This window comes from Rhinolophus sinicus, chromosome 8 (assembly GCF_057876585.1).
Source record: "Rhinolophus sinicus isolate RSI-liver-muscle chromosome 8, RSI-T2T, whole genome shotgun sequence".
NCBI lineage: Eukaryota > Metazoa > Chordata > Mammalia > Chiroptera > Rhinolophidae > Rhinolophus > Rhinolophus sinicus.
Genome location: NC_142508.1, coordinates 42,242,722 through 42,259,112, shown reverse-complemented (window position 1 = coordinate 42,259,112; position 16,391 = coordinate 42,242,722). Strand labels below are relative to the sequence as shown.

Below are 16,391 nucleotides of genomic sequence, written 5' to 3'. Positions count from 1 at the left end.
ACACCAGCGGGCCCCATTCTCTGTTTTCTGTGTCTCTACCTGCATTTGCAAAGAGGATAAAGCTGGGAGCTGACCACGGTGCCTTGGTTCCAGGGGCCGTGTGAGGAGCGCCCAGCCCTTTCCTGGATGGACAGGGGCTCTCGTGAATTCACCCTCTCCTGTTAATATTGTCCCTGCCACAACTCTGCTTTCCCAGGAAATGGGGATGGGGGTTGGAATACCTGAGACATAATGTTTTCCCTGTGTGCCCCAGGAAAGAATGGACTTGGAGTTTCAGGTGACTTTCTGCTAAGAGAAAATTCCCGTGAGCAGAAAAAGGCAAATGAGGGAAGGGTCCTCTTTATTCAGAACCTTTCCTGGTGATCACGGGTGGGTCACAGACCTGCTCATTTCCCCCGGAAGCCCCCTCCTCTCTAAGGAGAAGGCCACAAAGCCTGGAAATAAATGTTAAAGAGTTAGAGAGGTTTGTCTCAATTAGGGTGGCACTGCCATGCTCAGAGACTATTTGGGCGTGTGTGTGTGGGTGCTGGGGGTGGTGGGGAGTGTTTCACTCCATCAGTGAGGTGATAGGCCTTCCAGAACTTAGTGTGAGGCGAGAGATAATAAATGCGGTAAAGGCTCAGGACAGTCCCACATAAGAAATTTCCCATTCAAAGTGCCAGTGTCAGCTCCTCAGAAGAAATGAATCAATTGACTTTATTTTCCTTTATAGCCCATATCCTCAACTGACATAGGATATTCTTGTTTATTTGCTTTTCTTCTGTCTCCACAGCTTGTAGAAAGTGAGCTCCAAGAGAGAAGTGGCTGCTTTGTTTACAGCAGCATTTTCTGCCTCTGTAACTAGGGAAAACCACGAGATTCATGTTGCTCAGTAGTTAAAGATGCTTCGGATGGAAAGACCAGACTGTGACAGTGTCCAAAGGACCCTTCCCTGGTTTAGATCTTCTCTATTCTGCCTGAAATATTTTGTAGTTATTTAAATGACATTGTGCTACACATAAGGTCTATCTCTAATGTTTTCCATTCATCATTATCTTGTTTTAGATTTAACCTTAAAAACAATTTAGGTCTCGTTCAGTGGTTCTCAACTGTATGGATTTTTCCTCCCAGGGATCTTGGGCAACGTCTGGAGGTATTTTTTTGTGGTCAGAACTGTGGGTGAACTATTGGTACCTACTGGATAGAGACCAGGGATGTTGTTCAAAGGCCCGCAATGCACAGGACAAGCCCATACAACATAGAATTCTCTGGTCCAAAATGAGCGTAGTGCAAGGTTGAAAATCCTCTGCAGACAAAGTCTTACTCTATGAGCTTTAACAAGAAAGAATATGACAATTTCCATGACAATAGCAACCTCTTAATATTTTATATGAGAACGAATCTGTATGTCAACCTGGGCAGGTGGGGCAGGTGGGGAAGGAAGAGGCTTCCTGGCAAGTCAGCCTTGTGGGGAGAAGACAGGAAGGAGCGGGTGGGCGGAGGGAGTGGGGGGAAGACAAGGGCTGTGATAAGAACAGGGTGTCTCCAGGGTGGAGAGGAGGCTAGTTCATGCCCAAGGGGACCCTGCCTGGCCTCCTTCTGGGTCCCCACAGAGGCCATGGGCCCCCACTTTTTGAAAGAAAGGGGCCAGGAGCCCCTATGGCTAACATTACCTCCTTGATGGCTGAGTCAGAAATCTGGGGCTTCTGAGTTCTCAGAAGTGGAAGAGGCTGAGTCAGCCGAGGTCTAAGTGGGGTGGGGCTGATAGGGACACAGGCCACTTGTGGGTGTGATGCCCTTAGGGTTGGCAAAGGTGGGGGCTGAGGAATTGAGGGGGGAGAGGGTGGGGCTGGGAGGTGCTGCAGCTGTTACTGGACTGGGACTACAAGGGGCCCCCATCTCCTTTTGGGGGGACCGTAAGTGGGTTCAGTATGGGAAGAGCAGAGTGTCTTCAAGAAGTGCAGAGAGGATGGTGGGGAGTCGGGATCTCATGATTCCACTTAAGCTCCTTTGCTGGGTGGCTCCGCAGGAGAAAGACAGGGGTCCGGGAGGTTGGCAGTGCTGTCCGTGGGAGCTGGTGGAGGTGGCCTGCGGTGGTCGGTGAGCCATGGTGGTGACGCAGGGCCCAGCAGGGTGAAAGCAGTTGATAGTTGAGTCCCCAGAGGTGCCTTGGACGGCCTCGACTTTCAGAGGGCCACCCGGCAAGAGGAGGTCCGCAGTGGAAAATGGGCCCCACTGGTGGCCTCTGCTGTAGATCCAGGCCGTGGAGTTTGAGTGCCCACCCAGCTGAGGATTTGGGCCCTGGCCTGGTGCGGTCCCCGCAGCAGGTGGTCCGCAGACAGGGGCCGAATATCAGGCTCTGTCTCATCCTGCGGGACCGAGGGGAAGGCGCTTCTGTACCGGGGCCCGCCGGGGCACAAGGAAGGGACCGCCCCCTTTCTCATCTGGGGCGCCCAGGCTCCGCCTCCTGCTCACTGTCGGGCTGTCAACCCGGAGCGGTTCCCGGTCCAACCCCGGGCTCGCTTTCTCGTTGCCTGAGGGCCCAGCACGGTCTCGCTGGCACTCGGGTCTGGGCGCTCTCCGACGGTGGAGGCCCTGCAGATCCGGGTCCCCGCTCTCAGAAGAGCGATCTTGAGGTCCCCGGGCCACACACCGCTCTCGGTGCGGAGCTGACCAAACCCTAAGCCTCGCGTAACCATCGCAGCGGAGCGAATGGCGCGGGGATGGGATTTGGGCCTCCTGGTGGGAACGCGCCTCCAAGCCCCTGTGACCGCCGCGGGCCGGGATTGGCGAGTGCTAGTCCCGCCGCATCTTGACGGGTGGTTGTGGGCACCGAACGGGACCCGGTGCTCACCCTGGATGCCCTGGATGCGGCGCAGACTCCGGGCGCGGGGCGGCGGCGCGCACTCGCGCGTGCACAGGCCCCGCGCTCTTGCTGTTGTCCTGAAGCAGCGGGCGGTGGGGTGGGCCTTTGACGGTGACTCGGCTTCCAGAAGGTTCCCAAGTGCTCGGATGCGGCCTGAGCGAGACGCACAGGGCTCCGGTGACGGTTGGCATAAAGGTTGTAGGATGTTGCCTGGGACACACCAGGCCGGGGGGTGGGGGGCGGTGGGGGGGGGATGGAGGGGTGGGGGGGGGCGAGGACTCAGACTGCAGGGCGCTGTGGCACCCCAGTAACACGGCTGTGGGTGGTTGGCTCAGGAGCTGCTTCCAGTCTTGTAGTTGCGATTTAAAGGGAGAAAGGCTAATTTCTATCAGGTCACAAAAATTACAGATCGACAGTTGCGTCAGGGTGGTGGGGAGACATGCTGACTGGAAGGCATCCCCTTCCTACGTGGTAAAAATGAAGGGAATCCCCTGGAATGCTCTTTGAGGGACAAAGAGATAGCAGTTTTACCGGTAACTGGGATGCATGTTTCATTCTTCTGGTTTATTATTAATGTCACTCTTTACAATTTAGTTCTTAAGGACAGGGTGAAAGCTGCTTATAGTTCATGTTTTAGCTTGGGAAGTGGATTTTACGTAGGCTCTCCTATGATTTTCAACTTTTATCAGTTCATATAGATCATCTGTGAACACTCCAGCGATTTCACTCTGTCCACTTCTACTAGTCACCCCCGTACACAGGGTAGAGAGGCACACATTCCCCGCTGGGTGGAAAGCATCTGACTACAGGAAAAAAAAGAAAGTGTCCCAATGCTGCTGGGTGATGATGAGGCACTGAGGGTGGAGGTCAGGGCAAGGTGGTGAGGGCCACTGTTTGTGAGAACTTTCCCCTCAAAATCACATACAAAGGCACCTGCTGGGCCTGTTACAATTTGGGGATGGCTGAAGGACGGAAGTAGAGGTCGGTAGTTTAAGTATCACAACCGAGAGTGGACAACAGATCCTGCCCAGAGTCTCTAGGTGGAGGGTGAATGAGGACACTACAGAGACCCTCCTCCCCCCTTAATGAGGGAGCATCAAAGGCTCTTGTGGTTCAGAGAGGGGCCCAGGCCTGGGGGGCAGGGAGCTGTCAGCCCCCAGGTGCTGGGACTGAGCTCCTGACTGAGTCCAGTCACCGACAGTCCATTTTCGGGGGTAGATTCATACTTAAGGAATGTTGCCACGGTTTATGATCCTGAATTTAAGAGAAACTCCTATGAGATAATTTTCTTAAGATGCTTTTTCCTATGCCACCATCAGCCTAGTGCCACCCATTTGGGGCACCGACTGCAAATTGCATGCCCTGGTGCAAGGTTGGAATTGGTGGGAGGCCCTGGCTGCTGGGCCCTGGGGACCCTCTGCGTGTGCGCTGCTGCAGAGAGATGTGTTCTCTGTATGGAATAGTGCCCCCTGGCCGGCAGTCCCCAGCCCCTGGTGCCCTCCCTGCTCCCTGCAGCCCCCCCACCCCTCAGCCCCATCACCGCCCTCACTGCAGTCTCTGCTGATCGGGTACATCTTCAGGGCCGTTGGCTCTCTTTGCTCTGCTCCTGATGACTGTCTGGTGTTGTCCATGACCAGGTGGGTTTCCTGAGGTGTGTGGTGTGTACGTTTGTGTGTTTAGGGGTGTGTGTGTATGGTGGCCCTGGACACGTGTGAAGTCTCAAGGTAAGGGGACTTGAGAGCCCTTTAACAAACATTTATTTTAAATGCAAGGGTTCATGGGCAGGCCTTCTGCATCTGATACACACAGGTTCATCTTGTAGATCAATCCTTCTTCTTCTTCTTCTTCTTCTTCTTCTTCACAGGACTTTATTGGGGAACAATGTGTATTTCCAGGACATTTTTTGTTGTTGTTGGGGAACAGTAGTGTGTTTTTCCTGGGACTCATCAGCTCCATCCAAGTCGTTTGTCCTTTCAATCTTAGTTGTGGAGGGTGCAGCTCAGCTCCAGGTCCTGTTGCTGTTGTTAGTTGCAGGGGGCACAGCCCAGCATCCCTTGTGGGAGTCGAACCCCGGCAACCTTGTGGTTGAGAGGGCATGCTCCAACCATCTGAGCCGTCTGTCCACCCGGGAGCTCAGCGGCAGCTCATTGACTTCATTCTAGTTGCAGAGGGTGCAGCTTGCTGATCCATGTGGGAATCGAACTGGCAGCCCCACTGCCCAGAGTTGTGCTCTAAGCAACTGAGCCACCTGTCCGCCCTCAATGCCTCTTCTTAACCTTCTTACCTTCCTGACGTTACAATGACTCATTCCCCCCATTTGCCTGCCCGCCCCCAGCTCTTCCCACTGGAAGGACAGCACATCTCCACCCCAGCCCCATTTATCTCAGGCTTGGCCTTAAGAACATGGACTCTGGGGATCTCCATCATCAAAAAGTCCCTCAGGTAATTCTCAAGAACAGTGAGAATATGAGCAACATTTCCCTAAATAGCATAATTTAGAGGTTCTCCCAGGAGGACAGATCACTGCTGTATTAGGGGTTACAGGAGATTTGCAAACTTGTCCTCCTCCTCCTAATCTATAAAACTAAACCACCGTATTCAAGCAATTATGTAGAGTTACCTGGACTCTCAGGAGGTAAAAATACCACTTTTGGCTGTGAACCCCCTCAGAAATAGCAGGAACAGGTCAGTTACTATTCTCCCTTCTGCAACACTGGGGACTTCAGACGAGCATGTATCTGTTACTGTTTTGGGTAACTGGAACAATAACTCACATGTGTTTTGGTCTAAACTTAGAACGCTGTGCCTAAAGCTGTTGGAACAGACACTGCAAATCACCATAGCAGGGCCAGCGTGTATAAATAGCTACACGAAGGCTGTCTTCCTGGATAAAATGGTCAGGAGATTTAATCTTTATGACCTTACCAAAAAATTAATGGTAATGTGGATCTATTCCATGGAATGAAACAACCTGGAGACCCACCCTCCCTCCCTACGCCCATATCCACATCTGCTCAAAACTGGGAGCAGCCAGTGTGCCTAAAGCATGGGGGACAGACCATGCGATGCCTTGGGTGCCACGTGAAGGAATCTGGGCTTTATCCGAAGTGCAGTGGGAAGTCGCTAAAGCGTTTGTTTATTAGTTGTTTGATTGATTTGTTTTCTAGGACTGATTTGATCTAATTTACATGATGATGTCATTATAATGCTATCACCCTGCTTACTGGGTGGAAAAGGGACCAGAAAGAGGAGAGAGAGGAAGCTGGGTATGGCAGCCAGGAGAGTGGCCCCCAAGTATGTCCACACCCTAATCCCCAGGACCTGTGAATGTGTTACTTGACATGGCAACAAGGGAGTTAAGTGCAGATGGCACTGTGGTTGCTAATGGCCTTTAAATAGGGAGATATCTTTTTTTTAAATAAATTTTACTGGGGAATATTGGGGAACAGTGTGTTTCTCCAGGTCCCATCAGCTCCAAGTCGTTGTCGTTCAATCTAGTTGTGGAGGGTGCAGCTCAGCTCCAAGTCCAGTTGCCAATCTTAGTTGCAGGGGGCACAGCCATGCGGGAATTGAACCGGTAACCTTGTTGAGAGCTCACGCTCTAACCAAGTGAGCCATCCGGCCGCCCCTCCAGCAACTCAGCGGCAGCTCATTGTCTTCAATCTAGTTGTGGAGGGTGTAGCTCACTGGCCCATGTGGGAATCGAACCGGCGACCCTGTTGTTCAGAGCTCGCGCTCCAACCAACTGATCCATCCGAACGCCCCAGGAGATATCTTTAAATAGGGAAAGATCTCAGATTGTCCTCTGGATATATCTGTGTCAGGCTTCTGATATACAGAACTGTAAGATAATAAATTTCTCTTGTTTAAGCCACTAAGTTTGTGATAGTTTGTTACTAGCAGCGACAGGAACCTAATACACTGGAGGATTGGTTAGACCTTGCCAGGTCCAAGTAGGAGATGATGGATTAGAACCTTGGTCATAGTGGAGAAGAAAGCAGTGGAGAAATATGAGAAATGCTTTGCAGAGGGAGCTATAGGGTTTTGGTGATGGATTCCATGTGGGGCAGGAGGGCGAGGAGAGAATCAATAGTGACTCCCATGATTCTCGCTTGAACAACTATGTAGGTGGATGGAAACACCTTTAATAAAATGAGATATATGCAGAGTGAGCCTGCGTGGAGCCCAGAATTATACTTTTAAATTGTTTGTATACTTAAGATGGTGGAGAGTGAATGGTTTAACTGGTTGGTTGAGCATGGTCCCAGCTGAGATGAGAGGCCAGAGAGGAGTGGTGTGTGCAGTCCATCCAGAGTGACATGATTCTTACATGTTGACCTGAGCCTTGAGGTCTTTAGACTTACAAGACGTGGATGAACCTGATGGGCAGTGGGACAGCCAACAGACTGGAGATCTGCGCTCATCCAGCGCCTTCCTGGGCTGCAGCCTGGAGTGCTGTTTCCTGGCTGCCCTGCTTGTGGCAGCACTACCCTGTGTGTTACAGCTAAAGAGTAGGAAAGTCACTGGGCAGGTCATAACTAATTAGTTGCTTCCCCCATCTTCCTTGTTTTCTGTGTTATATTGTGATTAATAGAATGTCTGTACTTTACTGGCCCAAGTAGAATGAGAATAATTCAAACTGCATTTTGTCCTGAGTATCTTTTGTTTCTTTTTTCTCATGCAACTTGACTATATTTAAAAAAACAAAAAACAAAAAACAAATCCACCATCACCTGTGTACTGGCAGAGGCAAACACCCCTTTACTCAAAAGACTTATTCTCCCTTCTCCCTCAGACACTATTTCTCCCCACACAATTATGCACAATAACACGACTGATAACATATGTACTAGGGTATTTCTTTTTTTTTTTCTTTTAAGATTTTATTGGGGAAGGGGAATAGGACTTTATTGGGGAACAGTGTGTACTTCCAGGTCTTTTTTTTTTTTTTTCCAAGTCAAGTTGTTGTCCTTTCAATCTTAGTTGTGGAAGGTGCCGTTCAGCTTCAAGTTGTTGTCCTTTCAGTCTTAGTTGTGGAGAGCGCAGCTCAGCTCCCGGTCCAGTTGCCATTGCTAGTTGCAGGGGGCACAGCCCACCATCCCTTGCTGGAGTTGAACCAGCAACCTTGTGGTTGAGAGGACTCACTCCAACCAACAACTGAGCCATCCGGGAGGCAGCTCATCTCGAGGTGCCGTGTTCAATCTTAGTTGCAGGGGGCAGAGCCCACCATCCCTTGTGGGACTCGAGGAATTGAACTGGCAACCTTGTGGTTAAGAGCCCACTGGCCCACATGGGAATCGAACCGGCAGCCTTTGGAGTTAGGAGCATGGAGCTCTAACCGCCTGAGCCACCGGGCCGGCCCTAAGGTATTTCTTGAACGCCTGTGATTGCACCGCACACCACGCACACTTTCATCTCATGAAGCTAATGGTTGCTGCTCCTTGGAGCCTCGTGCCCAGCCGTGTCCTAGGGAACCCTCAGCCTCACTGTGAAGGTCCTGTGCTGACCTAAAGAAAAAAAAATGACAGGAACGTTGGTTTTGTGAGGGCTGCCATGGCCTAAGGAACATTGCCAGTTTTCTTCGGTGACCAGCATCCCAGAAAAACTTGTTGGGTTAGATTTCTGAAACATTAGACCTACGGGGTACCTACCCAACTTTGCCATTATCTGAGATTACACGTTTAAAAAGTCCTTCCAGATACACGTAATTTAGTATAGGTTTCTGATGGCATCATTGGCTTGCATAATAACATGCTTTGCAGCAAGAGAATGAAAAAAAACAAGTCTAGAAGTATCTTTTGGACAAAAGAGTCAGTTTGGTCATGGACTCCCAGCTGCCTTATCTCTGACTATAATTCTCAGTTTGTTGATATGAAGCAAACTTTAAAAGTTTGAATTTTCCTGTAATCTACCTCACATTTAACATCATCAGAGCTTATCAAGTGTCCTCGTTCTATCACCACTGGTGACTATGAGTAAAACTCATTGCACTTCTACGTCACCCAGAACTCTCACTTTTATTAAAATAATTGTTTCTCCTACATTTTCTTGCATGCCTCGCTGTCACTGACACTATGCCCACTGATTGTTTGCCTGACAATTCAGGCAACCGGAAGAACTCCGTAGGGCCACCTCAGCAAGCCGTAGACTGTAGGAAAAGCTCCATGATGGGCCCTGAGTATCCCTGCATGTACTCACTAGGTGCCTCAAGAATGTAAGGCCCTAACTGTCTTTACCTGCTCTTGCTCAGGGTTGTGTTTGCAGTGAGAAACCTTGAGGGACGTAGTGTCTTCCTCTGGCACAAAGAGCAGGTGTATTACTCCTTCCTGCACAGCAGCAGCTTCCCCACGCTCCGTATTCCTGAGCTGTGGGGTAGACCCACTACGTGGCAGCATCCATCTGGGCCCCTTAACATTGCTGTGGAACTTAGGAAGCAAGGGAACAAATACAAACAAGATGCTCATACTTCTTGTCGAGTGTCCTTTGTCTCTGACCCAGGAGTCTTGTGTCTTCTGCCAGCACCCACAGTAACAGGCTAACTTATTAGCTTATAAATAGGGTGAAATCAAATCCCAGACCCAATAAGGGTCACAAAGACCATCTGGTTGTGACAAACTATAGCTTTCTACCCAGTCCAGCTGTGTTATTACATCTTGCTGTTGAGAAAAAGCAGAATATCCTATTACATTAATGACAGTAGGGCTGCTTCTGGTATGTCGCTTGTCTGATTAAACACTAAGGAAATATGCCTCCTACCTCAGGAGCTGTGCTGATCAGGCTTAATTCACCAAGAGAATCTTGTTAATCAGTGTTTAAGGGGTAGATGGTAGTGATCATAACTGCTGTAGCTTTACATTTTTATCTCATGATCTGATTGGCTGTGCTGAAGACTTTTACAGTCTCTAGAATGTTCCATCCCCACCTCCAACTTTATATTAGAATCTCCTTCAAAAACCTGACCACTTTCAGGTAAGATCACTTTTTTCCTGGCCCCTAAGTTTGCTCTTTAGTTTTTTCTTTGGAAATAGTTTTCCCAATTACTTTTCTTGTCTGCAATTCAGCTTTGTAAATTGAAAATTCTTGGTTTTCTAAATTACTGGAACCATTTCCTTTAAGAATTAGCATTATAGACTGAACTGTAGCTCCCAAACTCATGTGGAAGCCCTAACCCCAAGTATCTCAGAGTATGATAGACTGTATTTGAAGATAAGATCTTTAAAGGGGTAATTAAGTTACAATGAGGTCATTAGAATGGGTCCTACTCCAATCTGACTGGTGTCCTTATAAAAAGAGGAGATTTGGACACAGAGACAATACACCGAGGGCAACCATGTGAAGACACGACCAGAAGATAGTCGCCTGGAAGCCAGGGAGAAGGGCCTCAGAGAACCAAACCTGCCAACAACTTGATCTCAGACTTCTAGCTTTCAGAATTGTGAGAAAGTTATTTTCTTTTGTCCAAGCACCCAGTCTATGGTATTTTGTCATGGCAGCCTAGCAAATGAATATATTCACTATATAGTTCCTATAGTAAGAAACTCGGGTAGCTATTCCATTCCTATTAGTTGTAAGGATAGAGCAGATTCAATAATGACAAGTCATTATTATGGTTGGCCATTTAAATATTTCAGACTGGAGCCAGACAAAATATAAAGTGTTTGTGAGTGAGAGTCACCTCTTTGGCTTTCTCTTTAGCCCTTTCCCAATGGCTGAGCAAAGAAGTGGTGGTTCCTGAGTCCCAATTCACAAGAGTAAGAGCTAAAGAACACAGACTCGCTCCATTCTACAGTTTTGACTCTGCCATTTTGACCATGGGAAAGTTTAGCCTTTACCATTTAAATGGTGAGACTATGTGATTTTTAGGCCAGTCATTTAGTCACCCCACGCCTCAGTTTCCCCACAAGTAAAATGGGGCTAATAGTTAATACCTACGTCATAAGGCTGTGGTGAAGATTAAATGAGCTAATGCATGTAAAGTATTTAGAACAGTGCTTGGCTCAGATGACATAAGTTTAGAGACAGTTGTGGATGACGTAAGTACTTTAAGCAATGTGAAGGAGTTGGTATAGTCTAAGAGTACCAGGGACCCACTGGAAAGTCTTAGGTTGGAGTGAGATATTACATGAAGTTTTAAAGATGACTCTCTCTACTTTGTGGAGCCTGGATTTGGGTAGACCGGAAGTATAGTGGAGCGATGATGGTGGCTCAGATGAGGCTGCTGGCAACAGAGGTGGAAAGAAAGAGTGGACCAAAGATTGACAGCTCTATTGTCAGGTGGAACCAATAGGACTTGTTCATGGATTGGATGTGGGAGGAGTTGAGGGAAAAGAGGAGAAATCATGGATGACTCCTAAGCTTTTGGCTTGATGGGGGGGGGGGTAGTGGTACCAATTTATGATATGGGGAACACTAGGGAAAAACATTGGGGGGACAAAAAAATCCAAGAACCTCATTTGGGATGTAAAACATTGAGATGTCTATTAGACAGGTGAAATATTTTAGACACCTGTTTCATGGAATCCTTACTTGCCCTGCCCATAAAGATGGGCTAATTTCTTTCAACCTCTCTAACCCATTGCTTCCCCAGTCTTTTATTTCACTCTTAAACCCTGAAACAATGGACTTATTTATAATGTCTCTTGGTTCCCCGAAGCCTGACCTTTAACAGAGCCAGCAAAGGCGGCGTGTTGAATAAAAAGAAAATGCGTTTTGCAGTGAAGCAGATGTGTAATCAAATTCTGTCATCAATGCTTTCAACCTCCATGAAATCAGACAGGCTACAGCCCCTTCCTGATCCTTTTACTCTAACATCTTTCTTTGGGCTCTGTAGCTGAGTGTGGCCTTGTGCAGAAAAGGATCCAGCGCGACACTTGGTACTAAGCAGGTGCTAAGCTAAGGTTGGTTTCCCTTTTATTCCCTTAAGCTGAAGCTTTCTAACTGGAATTAGATTGCTGTCCACTAGTTTCTCTTCTGAACTCCTTACCTCTGCTGCCATCAATGTCCTTGTCCCCAGTGGCTACTGCATAAAGCTCACATGTCCTCTGCTTGGTGTGTAGAGCACTACCCAGGATACCCCAGTGCATTCAAGCATGGCACCTGCCAGCCCCAACAAACATCCACTGCTCCACTTGGGTGAGACTCTGCTCTGCCTGCCTCCCCAACCCCACGAACCACACCCATTTCCAACTCTAGGCCTTCGAACATGCTGCTGCCATAACCAGAAATGTTCTCCTCACTTCTCTTGGAGGGTTCAAATCCTAAACGTCCACCAGTCTGAAGCTCATATGCCATAACCAGTTGTCACATGCTCGGTATTCAAACCCAAATAACACTCAGCCTCTGCCCTCCAGGAATGTAGGTCTAATCAAGAAAAACAGACATACTGTTAATAAAGAACATGGAAAGCTGTGGGTTTTATGGACTCAGGCTAGAACACCGGTAGTTTTAGGTCTCTGCTCTCCCCATCACTTGCAATATGCCCTTTGTCAACCTAGCCTCTCATCCGAAAAATGGAAGAATTAATAGCATCTAATTCATAGGGTTGTAAAAATTAAATAAGGTAATGTGTGTAAAGGGCTTAGCACAGTGTCTGGAACACATGAAAAAAACACATGACTACACAAAAAATGGTAGCTAAAAGCCTGCAGTAGCAACATGTAGCATCCAGGGTGTCAGTAACCTAAGCGCACATTTATCCACACTGCCACTGGCATCAAACACTGCGATTCTCTCTGAGACCTTAGAGACTCTGAGAGAGATCAACGGGACACGACTGACAGGTGGAAAGAGTCAAGGTCGGAGATGCACCAGGATTGTCTCATAGTGTAGGTCAGACAATGAGGCTCTTTTCATGGTTCCTGCTGCTCAGTGAATAAACCAGAACTCATTCATGAGAGAAAGCGTGGGAATTTGTGGGGCCTGTGTCTGGCCTTGTCATAGGAAAACAAGGTGCCGTCGCAAGTCTTATCTAACTCCTATGGGGAAGGGATGTTTCTCACAGTCAGCCATTTCCCAAACATAGAAGGATGGGCGAGCTTCTAACCATCGCTGATGTCCAGGAGCAAGGGCACAGGTGAAGTTCAAGACCGTTACACCTGTACTTGTCTCTCGTAGCACTTAGCCCACTTTGCAATTAAATATTTGTGTGGTTATTGACTGTTCTCTGCCTCCTTCACTAAACTGCAAGTGCCTCGAGGGGGGAAACATGCTTCAGTTAACTATCCTATGCTTGATCTCTGGTGATGGACCATGTAGTAAACCTCAAGGAGTCATTATGGAATGCGTGAACATGCCCCATCATGATCCAGGTCAACGGGCATCGCTGTTTTACTGACGACCTAGCCCAGCTCTGTCCAATGGAAATATAAGGCAAGCCACATATTCAATTTTAGGTTTCCTAGTAGCTACATTGTGGGTTGAATTTTGTCCCTCCCTCCCCCCATTCCTGTTTTGAAGTCCTACGTCCTACGTCAGAATGTGACCTTATTTGGAAATAGAGTCATTGCAGGTGTAATCAGCTAAAAAACGATGCCGTTAGGATGGACCCCAATCCATATGACTGGTGTCCTTATAAAAAGAGGAAATTCATACACAGAGGCAGAGACCCAGGAAGAAGGCCACATGAAGATTGGAATTACGCTGCCACAAACCAAGGAACACCAAGAAGCTAGGAGAGAAGCATGGAACAGATGTTTCCTCACAGCCCTCAGAAGGAACCCACCCTGCTGACACCTTGATCTTGGACTTCTGGGCTCCAGGACTGCAAGATAATAAATTTCTGTTGTTCTAAGCCATCCAGTTTGTGGGACTTTGTAATGGTAGTCCTAGCAAATTCATACACTACATTTTTTTTTTTTAATTTTATTTTATTAAATTTATTGGGGTGACAATTGTTAGTAAAATTACATAGATTTCAGGTGTACAATTCTGTATTACATCATCTATAAATCCCATTGTGTCATACACTACATTTAAAAGTGAAACTAAACAGATGAACTTCATCTAATGTCATTATATTTGATTTAATCCAAAATATTATAATTCAACATGTAATCAATATAAATTATTTATGAGGTATTTTCACTCTTTTCTTCATTCTACACCTTTGATCTGGTGTTTTACACTCACAGCATGTGTCCATTTGGACTTGCCCTATTTCAAGGGCTCAGCAGCCACATGTGGGGGTGACTCCCTGGTCAGTACTGACGTGAGGGTGCCTGCCAGAACTCTCAGCCGTAGGTTCCCACCCAGACATGCCTCTTGGAACGGTTCTCTTTCCATCATGCAACGCTGTTCTTCTGGGTTCGGTTGGGATATAACGTCTGCTTTCCAGAGTTGATTCCCTGAGAATAAGGGGAACCATAAGGGCCTGGAAAAACACGCAAGAGACAAAATTACCCCCAATTTATATTAGCCACACGGGAGCTTTGAAATCTCTCAGAGACAGGTACAATAAGGCTTCAGAAGCAACCCACTGAGAGCATCCCTTTATAACTTTAAAAAGAAGAGTCTTTTACCCAAGTGGGAAAAGAATGTGTCTTTCTCTGTATGTTGGGGTTTCAGACACCCTGGTCCCTGTATTTTAGACCCAAACTTTATGAGTCTGGGACTTTATGAGGTTTGTGGGCCCTTGAAGCACCCCACAGCCTCTGACCTCTGAGGAGATGAAGACTCCCCCACAAGGGGCTGAATGAGAATCAGAATGTTGCCCTTACCTGCTGAGAGGAGGGGCCTGTCATCCTCCAGCGTGACGTCACGTCTCTACAGGCTTCTCTGAGAAGGGTGCAGGAGCCACATCCCGGGTCACGTCCTTGAAGGTCACTGGTCCCTAAAATTCCAAGCACCTTCCTCAAGCATCCACCATCAACACCTATGTCTATAGGATGAAGTGCACACAACACTGAGAACAGAGGAGGGACCGGAAACAAAATGAGGCGGGGTTTGGAGAGTCCAAAGTCGACATTTACTGCGTCTTCCTCCTCTCCCCGCCACACTGCCAATAGCCACCACTGATTATTTTTTTAATCTGGGGACGACCATGTCACCTACTGTCAAGAGATGTAGTGAGATTGTTGGAGCGAACCTCACACCACCTCATGCCCAAGCCCAGCTTGCAGCCGGACTTCCAATTCCATGAGCTCACACAGCCCTTCTGCAGTGAATGTCAGCTTATGTTGGGTTTGTCATTTGTAAATAAATATAGGTCCTAAGTGACCCCAAAAATTCGTCATCAGGATGGAACCCTGAAATGTGGAACAGGCTTGAGCTCGGGGTTCGCAGCAACACCTCAATCACAGGCTGAGGAACGGGAGAGCCTTGCGCCGCAGAAAACGCTCGGTTGTTGTTTGCTGTGTCTGGGACGTAAATGCCTTTGATTCAATGATCAGTCAGACTCGGCTGCAGCAAACGCCGTGGAGATTAACACGCTGTACTTGTGCTTTACTGTGAGGTGATGTCCAGAAGTCTGTTTGCTCACTCGTAGGATGTGCACATTGTGTGACTGAGTGACACTGAACTGCCCCAAATCACCGCCAGCAGTTTGGCCTTAACAGTGTTTAGCGGTGCCTGCTCCCAACTTCCCATCAAGCCTGGGCACTACCACTTTTCTTATATTTTCCCAACTCTTGGACCTTTACCCCCCTAAAATGCAATTATTTGATTCCCTTGTGACCCCAGAGCCCCTTTTGTGTACTTTCTTTAGAACTCATCAACCATATTGTAATTATTTGTTTACATGTATTAAAGAAAAACTTGTCCTGACACTTGTGAAAGGTGGCAAGACGCACTCTGTCCAGAGGGACTCCTACAGTGGGGTTTGCAACAGGGAATAGAGATTGAGCTCAATGTTGAATCAACAAAGAAAAGGAGGGATTTATAGCCAGGGTGCAGGGTGGGGCCGTCAGGGGATGGAAAATTACCAAGAGGGGAAAGTAATTCTTGCTAAACTGACTTAAGAGAATTCTTACTGAAGTCGGGCCAGAGTGATCAGATATCACCCGAGGACAGTGAGGGATGAGGAATTTGGTCAGATATGGAGGGTGATCAGATATCAAGGGTGGGGGATTCTGGCTAAACTGACTCAGCAGGATTCTTGCTAAATCTGGATGCTACAGGGTCGGAGGCAGAACCCAACGTCAGGTGTGATTGACCAGAGGCTCAGAGGAGCCTGGTTCAAGTCTGGTCACGGAGAGGGTCTTTGTTACGTGTTTCTCTCCACCCTGTACCATTCACCTCCAAACCGGGGTGTTGGGAGAAAGAAAGCGATTGATTGATATATTGATATAAATTTAAAGAGGACATATCAGGGAGATACAAGAGAGATTATATAATTTACCAGAGACTACCATGAATGTTATGCCAATATATTTTAAAACCAAGATTAAATGGTCAATTATCTAGATAAATGTAAACTAAAACTGACTCAAGAAAAAAAAAAGGGTAATATGAATCGAGCAATAAGCATTAAAGAAATTACAGTGAGAGCCGGTATTTTCCCTCCTCCAACCACACAGTGCCAGGCTCTGGTGTCTTTATGGGTGAGTTCTAG

At 47.7% G+C, this 16,391-nt stretch overlaps 1 protein-coding gene across 1 annotated transcript in view; it reads left to right on the top strand.

Moving 5' to 3' along the window:
* Nucleotides 1–2,808: 2,808 nt before the first annotated feature.
* Nucleotides 2,809–16,391, top strand: part of CD177 (CD177 molecule) — a 99,323-nt gene continuing 85,740 nt past the window's right edge. The window contains exon 1 of the mRNA XM_074314226.2: nt 2,809–3,040. Coding sequence (XP_074170327.2) covers nt 2,839–3,040 — 202 coding nt within the window. The 5' untranslated portion in view covers nt 2,809–2,838. The remainder of the gene's footprint in view (nt 3,041–16,391) is intronic.